The 20794-nt window shown below is 32.6% G+C and overlaps 1 protein-coding gene across 1 annotated transcript in view; it reads right to left on the bottom strand.

Annotated features, from left to right (window-relative positions):
• Positions 1-20794, bottom strand: part of LOC111159894 (phospholipid-transporting ATPase IB-like) — a 197253-nt gene that overhangs the window by 34843 nt on the left and 141616 nt on the right. Inside the window, exons 31-34 of the mRNA XM_022522564.1 lie at positions 20226-20336; positions 17755-17829; positions 12016-12138; positions 7380-7458 (exon numbers count right to left, since the gene is read on the bottom strand). Of these exons, the coding sequence (XP_022378272.1) occupies positions 7380-7458; positions 12016-12138; positions 17755-17829; positions 20226-20336 (388 nt within the window). The remainder of the gene's footprint in view (positions 1-7379; positions 7459-12015; positions 12139-17754; positions 17830-20225; positions 20337-20794) is intronic.

The following is a 20794-nucleotide window of genomic DNA, read 5'->3' as shown; positions in this document are numbered from 1 at the left end:
ATCTTCCCATCGCTTTGGATTCACTTCTCCGCCAGTCCTACCTTTCAGAAAGTGGTTGATTTTCTGTTTCTAGAGTTGCTGTTCTTCTCTTCGATCTCCCGTTGGATTTGTAGGTGTTTGCAATCTTTAGATAAGCTATCTAGCTGATCTCCCGCTACCTGAAGTAGTCTCAGCCTGCTACTTCTCCGCCATCTTGACTCCAAGTCCTTCATTCCTTTTTATTAACACTATTCCATTGTATGGATGTGGCACATATCCACTGTGTATCCATTCATTGAATAATGAACATTTTGGCTGTTATGAATAGTGCTGCTATGTGCACAAATTTTTCTGTGGGTGTATATTTTAATTTCTCTTGGGCATATACCTAACAGTGTAATTGCTAGATAATAGATAACTCAATGCTTAACCATTACAGGAAATGCCAGACTGTTTCCCCAAGCAGCTATGCCATATTACATTTCCTGTCAGCTGTGTATGAGGGTTCCAATTTCCACATCCTTGTCAATATTTATTGCTATCTATCATTTGATTATAGCCATCCTAATAGACATGAAGTAGTACCTCATTGTGATTTTAACTCGCATTTAATGATTAATGATGTTGAGCATCTTTTCATGTATTTATTAGTTATTTACATATCCTTTGGGGAAAAACGTATCTTCAAATCTTTTGTATGTTTTAAAAATTGGGTCTTTCTGTCTTTGGACTATTGAGCTGTGAGCATTCTTTGTATAGTCCAGATAGAAATCTTTGTTATAAATATAATGGACAGATGTTTTGTTCCATTCTGTGGGTTGTATTTTCATTTATTGAAGTAAAATTAACATACAATGTTTTACTAGTTTCAGGTGTAAAACATTAGATAATTCTATCCATTAGTCACTGCTCACCATAAGTGTTAGTCACCACCTACTACAATACAAAGTTATTACAATATTATTGACTATATTCTCTATGCTGTGTATTTCATCTTCATAACTTATTTTATAAATGGAAGTTTGTACCTCTTAATCCCCTTTATCTATTTCAGTTTGGAAGATTGTATATTTCTAGGAATTTATCCATTTATTCTAGGTTGTCCAATTTGTTGGCATATATTTCATAATATTCTCATATTTTTGTATTTGTATGGTGATGGTGGTATTTCTCCTCCTTCATCTTGGACTTTGAGTCCTCTCTTTTTTTAGTAAAGAGTGGCTAAAGGTTTATCTATTTTGTTTATCTTTACAAAGAACCAGCTCTTGATTTCATTGATCTTCTTTATATTTTTGCTTTCTTAATTGTGTCTTCTGATGCACAAGTTTTTTTTTTTTATGTCCACTTTATTCACTTTTGTGTTGTGTTGTGGTTTCATATAACTAAGAATCTTCACCTAACCAAAGCCAAAAATATTTATCCCTATCCATCCTTCTAAGATATATTTATACTTTTAGCTCTTACATTTAGTTCTATAATTTATTTGGGTTCACTTGTGTATTTTGTGTGTGGTACATGTTCAGATTTACTCTTGTATATGAATATCCACTTACTTCAGAACTATTTTTCAAAAAGACTAACTATTCTTTCCCACCCTCCACTGAATTACATTGGTATACTCATTAAATATCAATAATAAATGTAAGGATTTCTTAATTTTATTCATTGGGTTATATATATCTATACTTATTCCAAAATTGCATCATCTTAATTACTGTAGCTTTGGAGTAAGTTTTGAAATCAAGAAGTGTGAGTTCTCCAACTTTGTTTTTCTTTTTAAAGATTGTTTTAGCTATTCTGAGTCACTTATATTTTCATACAAATTTTAGAATCAACTTGTCCAGTTCTGCAAAGTCAGCTGGTACTTTGAAAAGGATTTATTTTGGCCTTTAGATTGATTTGGGAATTATTGCCAGCTTATCAGTATTATATCTTCCAATCCACAAACATGGGCTATCTTTACATTCATTTAAGTCTTCATTAATGTCTTTCAACAATGTTTTGCAATATTCAAAGTATAAATTTTGCACTTTTGTTACATTTATTTCTAAGTATTTTCTTCCTTTTATTCTCTAGTTAATATAATTGTTTTCTTAATATAATTTTCTGGTTTCTTATTTCTATTGTATAGAAATCAAATGAATTCTTGTATATTAATCTTATACCCTGAAACCTTAATTTGTTACTTCTAAAAGTATTTTAATTTTAACATTTTATATATATAACATATAATTTTAACATTCTATATATATATAAAATCATGTCATATGAAAATAGAGATCATTTTAATTTTACTTTTCTGATCTGGGTGATCTTCATTGCATTTTCGTGTCCAACTGCACTGCCTAAAATTTATAGTACAATAGTGAGTAGGAATGTTAGAAATGATATCTTTGTCCTGTTCTTGATTTTAGGGGAAAGCATTCAGTCTTTCACCATTAAGCAAAATGTTAACTGTGGTTTTGTAGATTTTTTTTTTTTTATCAATTGAGGAAGATCCATTCTATTCCTACATTGTTGATTGCTTTTATCCTGAAGAAGTATTGACTTTTGTCAAATCCATTTTCTGAATTTATTGAGATGATCATGTAGTTTTTATCCTTCATTGTTATGATGTCTTACATTATTTTTGGATGTTAAGCCAATTTTGCATTCTTGCAATAAATCCCATTTGGTGTTTATGTATAACCCTATATATAATTCTATTTTTGTCATGTTTGATAGTTTGATGAAGATTTTGCATTTACACTCTATGAAATTTCTTTTAAAATCAGTTATGAAAAGAGAGAAGAAATATCATTTATACCATCTTACATGGTTATGTAATTTCCTTTGCCAAGGTTCTTGCAGACTGGATTTACTTATTTTTAATCTGAAGAACTTCTTTTAGTATTTCTTGAAAAGTGTATATTATAGTAACAAGTCTTCTCATTTCTCTGTTAATATGGGAATATCTTTATTTTGCCTCCATTTTTGAAAGGCTATTTTGCTGGGCATAAGATTCTTGGTTGACAGGTATTTTATTCTTTCAAAACTTTGAATTTGTCATCCCACTGCCTTCTGGCCTCCATTTTTTTGGGTGCAATGAGAAGTCATCTGAAAATCTTATTGGAGGTCCCATGTACCTGAGTCATTTTTCTTTTGCTGCTTTCAATCTTATCCCATCATTTTTGGCTTTCAAAATTTTTACTACAATGTCTTGATATAGATCTCTTTGAAGTTATCTCACTTAAAGTTCACTGAGCCCCCTTGAATGTACACATTAACGTTATTAAGCTAATTTGAAGCTCTTTAGCTATAATTTCCTTGAATATTTTTCCTACTTTATTATTTTTCCTGCTCTTATTCTTATGCTCCCATATGCCTATATTGGTGTGTTTAAAGACTATCATCTCTGAGTCTTTTCATTATTATTTTCTTTATTCTACTTTCTCTCTGGTCTTCAAATTGCATACTTTCTATTAATGTAAGATCAGGTTTCATAATTCTTTCTTCTTCCAGTTTAAACCTACCATTGAGCCACTCTAATGAATTGTTCTTTTTTTTATTAGAAGTTTTCATTTTGTTGTTATAATTTCTATCTCTTAATCAACAATCTGTTTGATGTGTCTTCATACCTTCATACCTTTAAGCATTTCTTTTGGTTCTTTGAACATGTTTATATCAGCTAATTTGAACTCTATTAAATCTGACATGTAGGCCTTCTCATAGGCAATTTCTGTTACCTACTTACTTCTTGGTGTACAGGTCATGCGGTCCTGTCTCTTTGTGTGTCTTATATTTTTGGTTGTTGAAAACTGGAAATTTTACATAATACATTGTAGCTACTCTGAATACTAATCCTCCTTCCATTCAAGCCTTATATTTTTTTTTTGATGTTTGTTTGTTTTGTGATTTGGCTGGCTATTTTAGTGAAGTCCATTAAACCTTGGTTTTGTACCTTGGAAGGTGAAGCCCTGGACAAGCAAAGCCACCTTGGTTTTATCTGGTCTGTCCTGACTGTGTTTTTCCCTGATTTCTCCATTAAGATATCTGCCTCATTTGGCATTACACCAGTTGTTAGGCTCCACTAATTACCCACGGGTTAGTCTATTATTTTTGACAGTGTTCTGGGGCATAAATTGTACAGCAGTCTGATCCAATTAAGTTCAGAATTGGATAATTTTGAGACAAGTCTTTGAGGTTTGTTCTTACCTTAGAAGAGCTATTTTTGTTTCTGTGCTTGGTTCATTCTGGTAAACTAGTAGGCCTATGATTATCTTATTGGTCTCAATTAGGAAGAGTTATTATTTTTGAGAGCATCCCTAGACTTGAACTCTCCCTCTAGTCTGTTTCAAATAGTCACTTCCTTTGTGAAGAGTTTTGGAGCTCTCTCTTCGTATGTACTACCTGTCACCATAGGCAAAACTTATTGCCACTACACTTGATGACAGTGAGGTTGTAGTCACTGGTCTTCTTGGCTTGCCTTCCCAATAATCTCTTAGAGATTCTCTGCCTTACAAGCAAGCTGTTGTGAGAGTGATCAGGAACTCAGTATTCTTAGCCTGTCATGCCTGTGGCAGAGACTGTCCTATGGATATAAGTTGATTGGAAAAGAGGAGCTCTAATCTCTTGGCCACACTCATCAATTTTGCCTCTTTAACATAGAGTTGGGGGGGTGAGAAATGCTAGTAGGCTGCCCCTCCTGTGAGATATGGTTGACTGATTGAAAATTAAGAAGACTAGTAGTCCTATACTCTTAACCACATCTGCCAACAGTGGGGCTTCCATCAAGCTAGGCTGTGAATAAGAGAGTGAAGGAGTAGGTCATGGCTACAATGCCACAGACTTTTAACATTCTTACTGAGTTGCAATAGATTTGCTTAAGTAAACGTTTCTTCATTTGTCTTTAAGACAATATCCAGAAAATTTGCAGAGTTGTGCTTTTATAGTTTTGACCAGTTTGGCTTATTTGGGTGGAGAGCAAAGCCAAAGAGCCCCTCACACTTCCATCCCAAAAGGAACTTTTTTTTTTCAATAATTCTTTTTTTTTAACATTTTATTTATTTGAAAGATCACAAGTAGGCAGAGAGACAGGCAGAGAGAGAGGGGGAAACAGGCTCCCTGCTGAGTAGAGAGCCTGATGCAGGGCTGGATCCCAGGACCCTGGGATCATGGCCTGAGTGGAAGGCAGAGGCTTTAACCCACTGAGCCACCCAAGCGCTCCCAAAAGGAACTTCTTGCAAACTGGTGATTTTGCTATATTTATCATTTGAAAGTTTTGCCCATTTTCGTTACAAGGAAGGGCTTTAGCTATATTAATGGAAGATCAGTTCTTTTAAATACCAACAAACACATGCAACTCAAACTCAATGTTTAAAAAAAATATGTCCACAGTAATATGCAATATGTCCACTGGCAATATGCCTAGTAATACCCAATGGAAATTAAATCTGATTAAAGAAAAATAATTACATTTTATACTTTAATTTGTGACTGTGAAGCCATTGTACAGCCATAGCATATACTTCGTAAGTGTATCTCCCACATTTAATTGTATTAGACCCAGGTCAGTCTGTAGAAAAACTTCCCAAATAATTTTTTTCTAAATTGTACTTCAGGATCACTGCTTCAATCTCCTTACTAGATATCGGTCTATTCAGGTTGTCAATTTCTTCCTGGTTCAATTTTGGGAGTTTACAATTTTCCAGGAATGCATCCATTTCATCTAGGTTGCTTAGCTTACTGGCACATAACTGTTGATAATAACTTCTGATGATTGTTTCTATTTCCTTGGTGTTAGTTGTGGATCTCTCCCTTTTCATTCATAATTTTATTAATTTGAGCTTTCTCTCTTTTCTTTTGGATTAGTGTGGCCAGTGGTTTGTCAATCTTATTGATTCTTTCCAAAAACCAGCTTCTAGTTTCATTGATACGTTCTACTGTATCTCTGGTTTCTACCTCATTGATCTCTGCTCTAACCTTGATTATTTCCCTTCTTGTGTGTGGAGTTGGCTTAATTTGTTGTTGGTTCTCCAGTTCTTTAAGGTGTAGAGACAGCTGCTGTATTCTGGATTTTTCAAATTTTTTTGAGGGAGGCTTGGATGGCTATGTATTTCCCCCTTAGGACCACCTTTGCTGTATCCCATAGATTTTGGACCGAAGTGTCTTCATTCTCATTGCTTTCCATAAATTGTTTAAGTTCTTCTTTGATCTCCTGGTTGATCCAAGCATTCTTAAGCAAGGTGGTCTTTAGCTTCCAGGTGTTTGAGTTCCTTCCAAACTTTTCCTTGTGATTGAGCTCCAGTTTCAAAGCACTGTGATCTGAGAATATGCAGGGAATAATCTCGGTCTTTTGGTATCAGTTGAGCCCTGATTTGTGACCCAGTATGTGGTCTTTTCTGGAGAAGGTTCCATGTGCACTTGAGAAGAATGAGTATTCTGTTGTTTTAGGGTGGAATGTTCTGTATATATCTATGAGGTCCATCTGGTCCAATGTGTCATTCAATGCTCTTGTTTCTTTATTGATTTTCTGCATGGATGATCTGTCTATTGCTGAGAGAGGCATGTTAGGATCTCCTACTATTAATGTATTCATATCAATATGACTCTTTATCTTGATTAACAGTTTTCTTATGTAATTGGCTGCTCCCATTTTGGGGGCATAAATATTTACAATTGTTAGATCTTCTTGGTGGATAGAAAAGAGACTTGGTCCAATAATAAAGTATACTGAACTTGTGTTATAGTCTAAATTGAAACGTGAAGTTTGGGAAGTGAAAGAAGAAACAGACATAAATTTCAAACTTACAGAAGGTGTTGAGCTTTCTATCAGACCTGCTGACTCAAATACTTATTACAAATTAACAATAAAAGCCCCAGTTTTCCATTTATATATGTCAAAGACCAGGAAAATGTGTTCTAAAGATCAATTGTTAAATGTCAATTTATTATTTATTATTATTATTATTTATTTTTATTATTATTTATCTAACAAGTCATAATTTATTATATAATATTTATTATTATTTATATATAATATATATTATATATTATATATATATAATAATATAATATATATTATATATAACAATAAAAGCACTAATTTTCAATTTATATATGTCAAAGACCAGGAAAATGTGTTCTAAAGATCAATTGTTAAATGCCAATTTATTATTTATTATTATTTATAATTTATATAATAATATATAATATATTATTATTTATTATTTATTATTGTTAAATGTCAATGTAATTATAATATTACATATAGGTAAATCTTTTTAAATTCCATTTTTTTTTTGCCTTAAGTTCTTTCTGTGGAGACATACATATAAACACACATACACACAACACAGAATATTGGCCCCAGTGAGAAAAACATACTCTTTGTTGAATATATGAAACAATGAAGCCATTACCATGCTCCAGCATTTTCATGGGCATCCAGAAGAGAATGAAGGAATGGATCAAAGCATTTAAGCATTGAAACCAAAACACCTAAAAGAAAGCAAGGCAAGAAAGTTATGATAGTACACTGGTCTAAATCTAAAAACATGTGATATTATGAAATATGCTTGTAGTTTAAAACAGTTATAAAGCCAAAATATTTTCCTGAAGATGGAAAAATTCCATTTCTTTTACTTCCAAAAAAAAAATGACTGGGAATGTATGAGATATTATTTGAAAAGAAAAATTAAATGTAAATGTATGGAACTCAAATATAGGATATTTGTTTTAAAAAATTATAAAGTCCTAAATTATCTAATGAAAAAGAACCAGAAGTAATTTTTAAAAGAAATAAAAATATTTTTAATACTTAGGCTGTAATATTTTAAATAATTTCATACTTTATTTCGTATGATACACTCTGAACCTTTACATCTCCACCTAGACTCTGGTCAAAGTAAATTTTAATATACCACATACAATTTTATTAGAAGAAATCTTAATAATATAAGATTTCTAGAGTCAGACAAGAGTACACCTTGGGGTTAGATGGTTGAACTTCTTTTGGTTAAAAATATATCGGTTATTTTTATGCTTGCCAGGAAGACTTACTGATAAAGGACTAAGGAAGAAAAAAATGTGGAAAAACATATTTTGTCCTGTGACCTAAATTTCCTGGAGCAAAGCTGTTTTTAGGAAAGAATGTAAGAAACTGGTTTAAAAGCACAGTTAATGCCAAATTGGAAAACCTCAAGACTCATGGAACATTGGGTAAAATACATAGAAGTTTTTGTCTCAGTACTGGAGAAAAATTATCCTTGGACTTAGCACAACTCCTGTCCTTCCTAATAAATATTAAGAGGCAGATCCACAAGGATTAAATTGTTTCCAGAACAAAACTCAAGAATAGTCATGGTAATACTGAATAAAAAGTTTCTGTACACAGCAAAGGAAGCTAACAACTAAACAAAAAAGCAACTTACTGAATGGGAGAAGATATTTGCAAATGATACATCCAATAAGGGGTAAATATCCAAAATACATGTAAAAACTTCTACAATTCAACACCAAAAAAACAAATAATCTGATTAAAAATGGGAAGACATTTTTCTAAAGACAGATGGCCAACTTACACATTAAAAGATGTTCAATATCACTCATCATCATGTAAATGCAAATCAAAATAACAATATAACTTTATATCTATCAGAATGGCTAAAATCAAAAACAAGTGTTGAAGAAGATGTGAAGGAAAAGGAACCCTTGTGCACTGTTGGTGGCAAAGCAAAGTGATTGAGCATAGTAGAAAACAGTATGGAGGTTTCTCAAAAAATTAAACATAGGAGGCGCCTGGGTGGCTCAGTCGGTTAAAGCCTCTGCCTTTGGCTCAGGTCATGATCTCAGAGTCCTGGGATCGAGCCCCACATCGGGCTCTCTGCTCAGCAGGGAGCCTGCTTCCTCCTCTCTTTCTGCCTGCCTCTCTGCCTACTTGTAATCTCTGTCTGTCAAATAAATAAATAAAATCTTAAAAAAAAAATTAAACATAGAAACACCATATAATCTAGTAATTCCACTACTGGGTATTTACAAAACAAAAACACTAATTGAAACAGATATATTCACTCCTATGTTTACTGGTAATTAAGAAAAAGCTCTTCAAAGGAGCCAGATGAAAAAGACACAGTAAAGTCATAAAGATGAAGATAACAGTAATTTCACATTAAAACAATGGAAGAAGACAATAGAAATTACCGAAAGAAATAAACTATCAACCTAGAATTTTATGCCAAGCAAAACTAAGTTTCAAAAGTAAAGGTAAAATGAAGATTTTTTGAGATATATATAAAAGCTGAAAGAGTTCATCATCAGCAAATTTACACTACAAGAAATTTTAAACGAAGTCCTTCAGGCAGAAAGGAAATTACAACAAATAATAATGTGAATCTACATGAAGGACAGAAGATCACTGGAAATAATAAATATATGGGTAAAGATTTAAGTGTTTCTCTTGCTGGGATGCCTGGGTAGCTCAATTGGTTAAGCATCTGCCTTTGGCTCAGGTCATGATCCCAGGTTTCAGACCAAGTCCCTCATTGGGGAGCCTGATTCTCCCTCTGCCTGCTGCTCCACTTGCTTGCTCCGTCTCCCTGAAAAATAAATAATAAAAATCTTTTGGGGGAAAAAAACCCTAAGTTGTTTCTTTTGCTACTTAAATCACTTTTAAAAATAATTGTTCAAACACAAATATGAATATGGTATGGGGTTTTTAATATATGTAAAAGTAACATATATGACAATAGACCAAAGGTCAGAAGGAAAGAAATGGTGGTATAGTATTAAGTTTTTTATACTGTGTGTGAATTAGTGTATCACTTGAAGACAGGTTATATTAGCCTAAAGATATATGGTATAAAGCCCAAAGCAAATTCTTGAAAGAAAGAAAGAAAGAATGAATTAAAGCTAAAAAGCCAACAAGGAGAGGAAATGGAACTCACAAAAATTAATCCAAAAGAACTCAGAACAACAGGAAACAAGGAAAGAAATTATAATTGGGAAAAATGGAAAATATATAGAAAGATGGTAAGTTTACACCAAAACACATCAATAAACACATTAAATATAAATGCTTTAAACACTCAATATAAAGGCAGATATTATCAGATTGGATAACAAAGCAAGACTATAAACTGCCTACAAGAAACATACTTTAAATATGAAGACACAAGTTATAAGGATGTTTTAAGGTTATAAGGTTATATACATATAAGGATGGAAAAATAGAAATATTTTAAAAAGCTGAAGTGGTCATGCTAGACATGCTAGACAAAGTAGATTTCAGATCAAAGAAGAAAACAGATAATTTCTGAATGAAAAAGGGATCAATCAAGACAATATAATAATCCTAAACATTGATATACCTCTTAAGAGTACCTCGAAATACATGAAGCAAAACTGATAGAACTTCAAAGGGATAGAGATGAATCTGTACTTTCAGTTGGAGATTTTAGTTCCTCCCCATAATTGGTAGAATAATGAACAGAAAATAAGAATGTAGAAGTTTGAATATGAACTTGACCTAATTTAATCATTCTGTTCAAGTTGAAATATTTATAAGATAGGCTATATTTTGAGCCATGAAGCAATACATTTAAAAGACCCATGTTTTTTCCAGGTGTCTATATTTTTTTACTGAAGTACAATTAACATACGGTGTTATATTAGTTTCAGGTGTACAATATAATGATGCAATAATTCTAAACATTACTCAGTGCTCATCACGATCAGTGTACTCCTAATTCTCTTTATTTCACCCATCCTCCTACCTAACTCTCATCTGGTAACCACCAGTTTGCTCTCTGTATATAAGAGTCTACTTCTTTGCTCTTTTTGCATTGTTGTTCACTTATTGTTTCTTAAATTCCACATATGAGTGAAATCATATGGTATTTGTCTTTTTCTAACTTATTTCACTTAACATTATATCCTCTAGGTCCATCCATGTTTTTGCAAATGACAAGATTTCATTCTTTTTCTGGCTGAGTAATATTCCAGTGTGTGTGTGTGTGTGTGTGTGTGTGTGTGTAGATATATAGATCTATCACATCTTTGTCCATTCATCTATTGATGAACACTTGGGGTGCTTCCATATTTTGGCTATTGCAGACAATGCTGCAATAAATACAAGTGCATAGGAATTAATATGCAAGATATATAAAGAACTTACACAACTCAACACCAAAAAAAAAAACCAAAAACAAAAACAAAAACAAAAAAACAAATAATGTGATTTAAAATGGGCAGAGGACCTGAATAGACATTTTTTCAAAGAAGACATAACAGATGATTAACTGACACATCAAAAGATGCTCAACATCACTATCATCATGGAAATATAAATTAAAACCACAATGAGATATCAATTTATACCTGTCAAAATGGTTAAAATAAAAAAATACGAGAAATAGCAAATGTTGGGAAAATGTAGAGGGAAAGGAACCCTTGTGTACTATTGGTAGGAATGTAAATTGCTGCACCCACTGTTGAAAACAGTATGGAAGTTCCTCAAAAAGTTAAAAATATAATTATCATATGCTCTAGTATGGCACTACTGGGTACTTACCCAAAGAAAACAAAAACACTAATTTGAGAAGATACTTGCAGATGTATTTTTTAAAGCTTCACTAATAATGATTGAGATGCAATTAGGTTTACTCTTATGGCCTGTAAAATCCCTTTAATTCCCCTGTTAAATCTCAACTCATGATCTCAGGAAGAAATCATACCAAAGGAATCACTTGTATCATCTAAAAAGACAAAAGTATTTGCCAGGACTGACCCACTGCACACAGCATGCCTCCTGAAGCTGCTCAGCACACAATTTGTGGGACTGTATGAGGTGCCTTGTTTCTTTTTCTTAAGGCTTGTCTTCCCACATACTATTATTTAAACCTCAATTCCCTGGTTAAACTAAACTACAAGGTAAATGATTGCACAGGGCTGCATCCCTTGCATTGTAAATTATTTTTTTAAGCATCAAAAAAGCAAAAGACCAAAGGTAACTTTGGTGTTAAGTTGAGATGAAAGGCCTGCAATAAATCTTCTGTTTACCTTTGTGTTGAAAGTATTCCCTGCCTGAGAAATCCTGTAGAGCTGTGGATATGCAAGCAGGCTCTTCTGACTGCAAGACTGTTCAAAGATCCCCAGAGAAAAAGGTGGTAATGAAGTGAAAAGCTACAAAGAAAACAAGGATTTGTTAAAAAGAACTTTTAGTCTGTAACTGAGTTAATATTGTAGCAATGTCAATTTCCTGACTTTCATAATGTATTACAACTATTAAGCTATCATTATGGGGGAAGCTGGTTGAAGGAGACACAGAACTGCTTTTGTATCTTCTGGTAAGTCTTAAGCTATTTAAAAATAAAAATTATTTGCAAAGAAGATATTAATGAAGCATATGGATTCCAATACATTTAACAAATCATGACTTAATTTTTCTGATTGATTTGAAACTGTAAATGTTGCTTTATGAGCATAAAATTAATAAATTTATTCTTGTTTAATGAGCATAAAAATAAATTGAATACCTAGGTATTTAAATAAAGGCATAATATTGACCAATATATCTACCAATAATGACATCTGTATCCCTCATAAGAACCAGTTGTTTTATAAGCTAGTTCACTTGTCTATGTTCACAAGATCTATAAGCTAGATCTTGGCACATAATAGTTACTAAATAGTGCTGTGAATGTTAGATTAAAAAAATACATAAAAATTCTTTATCTTGATAATTATTATCAGAACCAAAGGGATGTTTCTTATTCATCTACTCTTCAAATATTTTATTAACAATCATTATGCTAGCAACCATATTAAATTAAATATACATGATCCTTTAAAAAGTTCTGGACCTTGTCAAGGAGGGAACCTTATAGTAGTAGGTATAATAATAAGAGAAAAAAATGGTAAGGTAAGGAAGAAGTTACAAAAGGAGAAGAGAGGAAAATAGCAGGAAGATAGAAGTGACATATTTCTGCTCCATTTTGTTTCTGTTTCTATGGCAGTTTAACCAGGGATTCTTCACAAAAAACAAGACGGTACAAGCTTCAATGAGCAAGCATTTTTCACATCTCTGAGCTTCTTGTGTCTGCTTTTGACTCATTGGCTAAACCAGTCACAGGGCCAAACCCAGAGTCAGTGTGAGTGGGTACACCAAAAGGGGTAGATACAGAAAGGCATGAATAAATTGGGGGACCTTTATTATAACAATCTAACACAACATATGACCTATGTAGATTTTCTAGAATTTTTTCTAGAATTTTATACAGAATGTTAGCAGCAACTAAAGCAAGCATTATTGTCAATCCTTTTTTTTGGTCTTATTACACTGGCTAGGACCTACGGATGGTGTTGAATAGAAGTGGTAAGAACATACATTCTTCTCTTGTTCTTCATCTTAAGGGAACAGGCTTTGCCATTAGGTATGATGTTAGCTGTAGGTTTTTCACAGAAGCACTTTCTTAGTGTTCATCAGAAACCAACGGCTGGTGCTGGTATAGACTGGGGTCCCAGGGCTCATGGAGGTGATAGGCTGGCTAGGGCACCCAGACCCTATCCATTAAGGAGAAGTTAAGTCTCTGAATGTTAGAGTTAATTTACTTAACTTGCCATTTAATTATATCAATATCTGCTTCATTTTTAATTACTTTCTAATGAGCTATGTTATTCTCACATATTAGGATTCTAATGTGTTATTAATAAGTTAACACTATAGTTAAGAAATATTCATCTTCATCACCAGCCATTTCTGAAGGCTTTTATTCTGTTGTTAATATAGCCCCTTTGGCTTTTTAAAAAATTGTTTACATCATAAACTTCTTCTCATCCTTTTTCTTTTTACTTATCTGTGTCTTTATACTTGAAGTAGGCTTTTTAAAAATTTTATTTATTTATTTGACAAAGAGACTCACAGCGAGAAAGGGAACACAAGCAAAAAGAAGTGGGAGAGGGAGAAGCAGATTTTCCACTGAGCAGGGAGCCTAATGTGGGGTTCGATCCCAGGACCCTGGGATCATGACCTGAGCCAAAGGCAGACTCTTAACAACTGAGCCACCCAGGTGTCCCCAAAGTAGGTTTTGATTTTGTTAATCCAATCTGACAATATCTGCCTTTTAACTGGAATATTTAGACCACTTGCATTTCAGTGTAATCATAAATATGGTTGGATTTAAATCACCTTTTGTTGTTGTTGTTGTTGAATTTAGTCTTCCTCTTTACCTTATTTACTGACTTCTTTTGAAGTAATTGAACATTAAGATTTTATCATCATTATTGGTTCATTAGCCATAATTTTTGGTGGTTTTAGTTGTTAAGGTTTACAGTATACGTACACAATGTATCACAAAATTCAAATAACAGTACACTCCCAAATTCTTCCTCCTATTCTTTGTGCTATAATTATCATATATTTTTATTCTAAATTAATGACAAATCCCAGAATACATTATTAATTTTGCTTTAAACAGTTATCTGTCATTATAACTGAAAATGAGGGGAAAAGGGTAAGTCTTTTATTAATGCCCACATAATTAACATTTTTGTTCCTCTTTCTTTCTTTGGATAGACCCAAATTTCATCCTAGTATACTTTTTCTTTTGTTTGAAGAGCTTCCCTTAATATTTATTATAGGTCTTCTGGTGATAAATCTTCTATTTATTTGGTTTATTTTCAGAAGACATTTTTGTTGCATATAGAATTTTAGGTTAGTGGATTTCTTTTTTCTTTCAGATCTTTAAAGATATTCCATTGTTTTCTGCCATACATGGTTTTCTATATGCATTTATTTTCTATATGTAATATTTATCTGGTCAATTTAAAGATTATTCTCTTCGTCACTGATTTTCAGCAATTTGGTTATGAAGAACATTTGTGTTTTTCTGATTTTTCTCTCTGTGCTTCTGTAATTGCTATGTCTTCATATTTATTGATCCTTATTTCTGAAGTTTCTAATTTGCTCTTAATCCTATCCAGCAAAATGTCCATTTTCTATTTGTATTTTTTATCATAAGGTTCTATTTGGTTCATTTCTATTATCTTCTGTTTTTCTCCTCATTGTGTTCATTTCTTCCTTTATATTCTGGCACATATTTATAGGATTTAAAATACCTGTTTTAAGTTCTTATCTATTAATTCTAACAACTTTTAATTTTTGCATCTGTTCTCATTGACTTATTTTTGACATTATGGATCTTATTCTCCTATTTCTTTGCATGATCATTATCTTTTATTGGATGCACTACTTCAAATTTTGTGTTGAGTACTTAATTTTTTTTTTCAATTCCTTATTTTTAGTTCATTTGTATATATTGTTTTCTGTGGCTTTGGAGCCCCCTCAGTCTCCATTTCTTTTTTTTTTTTAAGATTTATTTATTTTTAATTTTTTGAATTTTTTTATTATGTTCAGTTAGCCAACATATAGTACATCATTAGTTTTTGATGTGGGGTTCAGTGATTCATTAGTTGTATATAACACACAGTGCTCATCACTACACATGCCCTCCTTAATATCCATCACTAAGTTACCCCATTCCCCCATCCCTTTCCCCTCTGTAACCCTCAGTCTGTTTCTTGGACTCCAGAGTCTTTCATGGTTTGTCTCCCCCTCTGATTTCTTCCCATTCAGTTTGCCCTCTCTTCCCCTATGATCCTCTATACTGTTTCTTATATTCCACCTATGAGTGAAGCCATATGATAATTGTCTTTCTCTGCTTGACTTATTTCACTTAGCATAATCGCCTCCAGCTCTATCCATGTCCATGCAAATGGTGGGTATTCATCCTTTCTGATGGCTGAATAATATTCCATTGTACATACAAACCACATCTTCTTTATCCATTCATCTGTTGAAGGACATCTCATCTCTTTAAATATTGTTTGCCTGTGTTCCAATTTGTAGGTAAGTAACTTGCAATTAGTTTGATTTTTTTTTAAGGTTGTTTTTAAGTTGTATTATTATGGGCCTAGAATTGTGTTTATTATAGGTCTAATTTATCTTTATTTTTAAAAATGTAACTTAAGTTTTCCCAATATCATGTGTAACAAGTTATTCCTAGCCCTGATTTAGCTCTAAGAATTCATCCTACTGCTTTCTGGTGTTCTTTCCCTAGCTTTGGGTAGATTTTTCTCATTGATACACAAACCACAACCAAAGAATCAAGAGGGCTCTCTACAGATCTTCAGAGTCATTCTTTCTGTCTCTCTCAGTACAGTTCCCTTTTTGACATTCTAGCTACCTGGGCTCACTGAGCTCCAACCTCTGTGTCTTCAATCATTAAGACACCTGGGTTTTTTTTTGGGGGGGAGGGGTCCATCTTCCTGCACCGTGGCTTGGAAATAGTCCTTCTCTCAAGAATAACAGCCATGAGAAGCCTGTTGTTTAATGCTTGAAAATAATTGTTTTATATATTTTGGCTGACACTTAGGTTATTTCTCATAGGAAGGTAATTCCTTATAGCAGTTTAGTCATGTATGGCCAGAAGCAGAAATGATATATGACCTCCAGAAACAGTATGACTACCTATTTAAATTTAGTTATTAAATAAGCAATCTGGCTCTCTTATTGCCAGTAACTATTTGAAATGTCCTAGACTTCATCTTTTTCCCATCCATAAAATTTATATGTAATAAGATAATATTTAATAAGTCAATGGATATTAATAAGTCATATATTATCCTAAAATATCCATAATTTTGTTTCCCACTATAGCCCTCATTTACTGCTTATTTAAAAAAAAAATTCCATTGACCAATCTCTGTAGCCTATGCATTCATAGTGAATTTTCTCACACAAAGACTCTGCCATCCCAGTTTGTAATGAAACTTTTAAAAAAATGAGTATTGTCATCTGCGACCAAAAGCCTGGTAGAGACAAATATGTGTATGACCTTAAGTCCACTGATGTAGTGCTCTAGCCAAATATGTCTAGAATTGACATGTACACAACTATTCATAGCACTAGACATTTCTGTATTATTGGACACTCAATGACTTTTGTCTATGCTGTTTCAGAATTTAAGCCCCTAGAAGACAGAATTTTAGGGATTAAGGCAGAGTATCAGATCGTAATATACTATGATAATGCATACATACAGCAGCAAAGGAAGGTTCTGATATACTCCCTGGGAACCTAATTTTTATGCTAGGTATCCCTAACCTCTAAAGTGGAATAATAAACAAGAAAAGTAAAACAAAAATTCAAAGGTGAATTAAAAGACAATTTAACCATACTGTTTATTTCTAGTTTTTAAATTTTAAATGAGTTAAGTAATGGTATGGGATTGTTAGTTTCAGAAAATTTTTTATTATTATAGGACTTCATATCAAAATTCATCATTTCCTACAAACACAGGGTGAAATATTTACCAAAGGACAAATTTTCTACCAGGAGGTTTAAAAGGCCAGGGAATTATACTATAAACACACACCCACATATAAAGATACAAATAAATATTAATTAAATGCATTATATATATATGTATATATATATATATATATATATATAGATGGAGGTAGTGTTCAATAATAACTACTTGGCTTAAAATCCTAAAAACATTGTACAGGTTTTGGCTGTATTATCAAAATGCATTGCACAGAAATTTAATATAGTTGCTACAGAATGATCTCTTATGATTGAAACCATGTGTGCCGAGTATGGGATTCTGCAAGATGTGTTGCAGCAACAAAGCTCTAAAGATGAGTTTGTGCTGCCTGCTATGTGCAGATGATTGACTTAGATACACTTCTCAGACATAAACAGCATTCTCTCAGATAGAGATGGGGAATTCTTACCACATTGTACAAACTTATGCACCAATGTTCAAATATAATCTGCCCAGAAAATCCATTAACAAAGGCAAACCAAAGCTGAAAGAGAAGAAAGTTCAAGAAGTTTTATATCAATATTGACCTAAATATTTCCATTCATTGTAGTACTTAAGATACTGTACTTTATCATTCTTTTTTTGTCATTAAATGGGATTTTACCAAAATATAAGTAAAATCAAGCTTGAGTGAGCCTAACAGAAAGCCAGTCCATTTATTTTAGAATTTTTATTTTATTCTTTGTTACTGTTCTTTCTCTATCAAGAAATAATTTTAATGAAATATTTAGATCTCATTGTCCAATAATGCATTGCTTCAGTAAAGCATGATATTGAGTTATAAAGGTTCAGAATGATTTTGTCTATTGCTTCAGCAAATTGTAGCATCTGCAGCTACTAACAATTGTAACTGGCCCAGCCAAAGAAAGGAGAACTCCTAATTCAAAAAGATCTATGCCCCTTTATATTTATTGCAGGATTATTCACAACAGGAAAAAGGTGGAAACAACCCAAGTGTTCATCATTAGATGAATGGATAAAGAAGATGTGATACATATACATATCCAATGAGATATTGCTCAACCATAAAAAAGTATGAGATCCCATCATTTGCAACAATCTGGATGGATTTAGAGGATATCCCTCTTTGACACGAGTTTGTAAGTGTTACTTTCTCTGTAACTTTTTGGAAGAGTTTGAGGAAGACTGCTGTTAATTCTTCTTTGAATGATTGGTAAAATTTTCCAGGGAGGTGTTCGATTACTGACCTCATCTCCTTACTATAGTGTGTTCATATTTTCTATTTCTTCATTATTTGCCCAGCTGATTTTTGACAAAGGTGGAAAATCAATTTAATGGAAGGATAGTATTTTCATCAAATAGTACTGAAATAATTGGATCTCTATGGGCAAAACAACTAGACAATCTAAACCCTCCACTATACACAAAAATCAACTGAAAATGAAACATGACATTAAGTGTAAAACACTTTTAGAAAACTATAGAGAAGAAAATCTTTGGAATCTAGAGCTAGGCAAAAAGTTTTTTTGACATAGAACCAAAAGCATAATCTATAAAAGGAAAATATATAAATTGGACCATATCAAAATTAAAAACTTTTGTACTCTGAAAGACTCTATTAAGATGACAAAACAACATGATACAGACTGAAAGAAAATATTTGCAAACTACTTATCTGCCAGAGGACTAGTATCTAAAATATGTGAACTCTCAAAACTTAAGAGCAAAAAAGCAGTTCAATTAGAAACTGGACAAAAAATATGAAGACACATTTCACTGAAGAAGATAGGAAGATAACAAATAAATACATGAGAAGATGTTCAACATCATTAGCCCCTATGGATATGTAATTTAAAACCACAGTGACGTATCACTACCCATCTATCAGTATGGCTAAAAAAAAATAGTTATAAAATCAAGTGCTGGTAAAGATCCAGAGAAATAAGATAACAGATGCTTTGCTGGCGGGAACTGAAAATGGTAAAGTCAGTCTGGAAAACAGTTGATAGTTTCTTTTAAAACTAAACATGCACTTACCATATGATCCAGAAATTGTACTCTGGACATTTGTCCTGAATAAGTGAAAACTTGTGTTTGTACAAAACCTGTGCACAAATGCTCTTCAACAGGTGGATGATAAATGTTATGGTAAGGGAACAAATGATACAGGGAACAACTTGTATCAGTCTAAAGGGAATTATACTGACTGAAAAAACCCAGTCTCAAAAGGTTATATACTACATGATTACATCTTTATAACATTCTTGAAAGAACAAAATTATAAGGATACAAAACAGATTAGTCACTGTCAGGGGTTAGGGATGGATGTGAATATAAAGGGGTAGCATGAAGGGGATCCTTGTGGTGTGGGAACTGGTTTATATCATTGGGGGAGGGGTGGGGAGGGAAATAGTCCTCTGCCTTGATTTCTTTGGTGTTTGCATCAATCTACAAGTGGATAAAAGTATACAGAATTACATATACAAGTATGTGTAAAGCTGGTGAAATATGAATAAACTCTGTTGATTATATCCCAATATTTGATATTTGATACTGTCCAGGAGTTATTCAACGTGTTCTTTGGGGAAAATTGGGTGAATGTTTCACAGGACCTCCTAAATATATTTTTTATATCCTATGAATCTATAATTATTTCATAATAAAATATTTAAAAATATGTTTCCATAGCTAAAATAAACGTTTATATGGGTATTTTTTAAGTCAGGATGATGGTTAGAAGATTCAAATTTACTGAATAACTCTAAGTGAAAACCTAACACAGGTTTTGTAATGGTAAATGTAATGGTAATTTAAGTGATACAAATATGGGGGAAAAAACCCCAAAACCCTAAAGTACCAAGCCTGGTGTCAAGGAAAGACATAACTTTTCCATGAAAGAAAGTGTATCTCTTTTCTTACCTCAATAACGTATAACACTACATTTTTGTAGAAACAATACAATATACACTTTGTCACTCGAAAATGATTCCAAGCTCCATGAACCAGCAGAAGCTTCTCCAAGTAGCTAAACTAAAAGAAGGAAACAACAGTCAGTGCAAGTTCAAATGAATCTATCATTTAGTGACAAAACCCACAAAATGTCATTTTCTCAGCATTTCACACCTCAGAGTTCCTGCTGTAGAAAATACAACATAGAAGGAAGCAAAATGAAACCAATTTCGCAGACAACCTGACATGGCAGTTCTCTATAAAGAAATTTTTTTAAAGCTTTATAAACTTAACCTACCTTATCACTAAAAAAAAATATTTTAACACCATATTTTTTGCCCAGTGAATGCTTCTTGGATTTTCACTTGGAGTGTGCAAGGCTTTTAATCTGATATACATCAGAGCTTTAATCATAGTAATGGAACAGAATTATTTAATGAAAGGAACATCCTATTAGAAACAAGAACTTGGGTTAAGTCACTCTTTTTTTTTTTTTTTTTTTTTTTTAATGTGTGTGATCAGGTCTAAGTAACAAAGTC

The sequence above is a fragment of the Enhydra lutris genome, unplaced genomic scaffold (genome assembly GCF_002288905.1).
Source record: "Enhydra lutris kenyoni isolate GAN:26980312 unplaced genomic scaffold, ASM228890v2 scaffoldscaffold71, whole genome shotgun sequence".
Taxonomy (NCBI): domain Eukaryota; kingdom Metazoa; phylum Chordata; class Mammalia; order Carnivora; family Mustelidae; genus Enhydra; species Enhydra lutris.
Note: the sequence above shows the minus strand (reverse complement) of the source record. Positions and strands in the feature narration are given on the sequence as shown.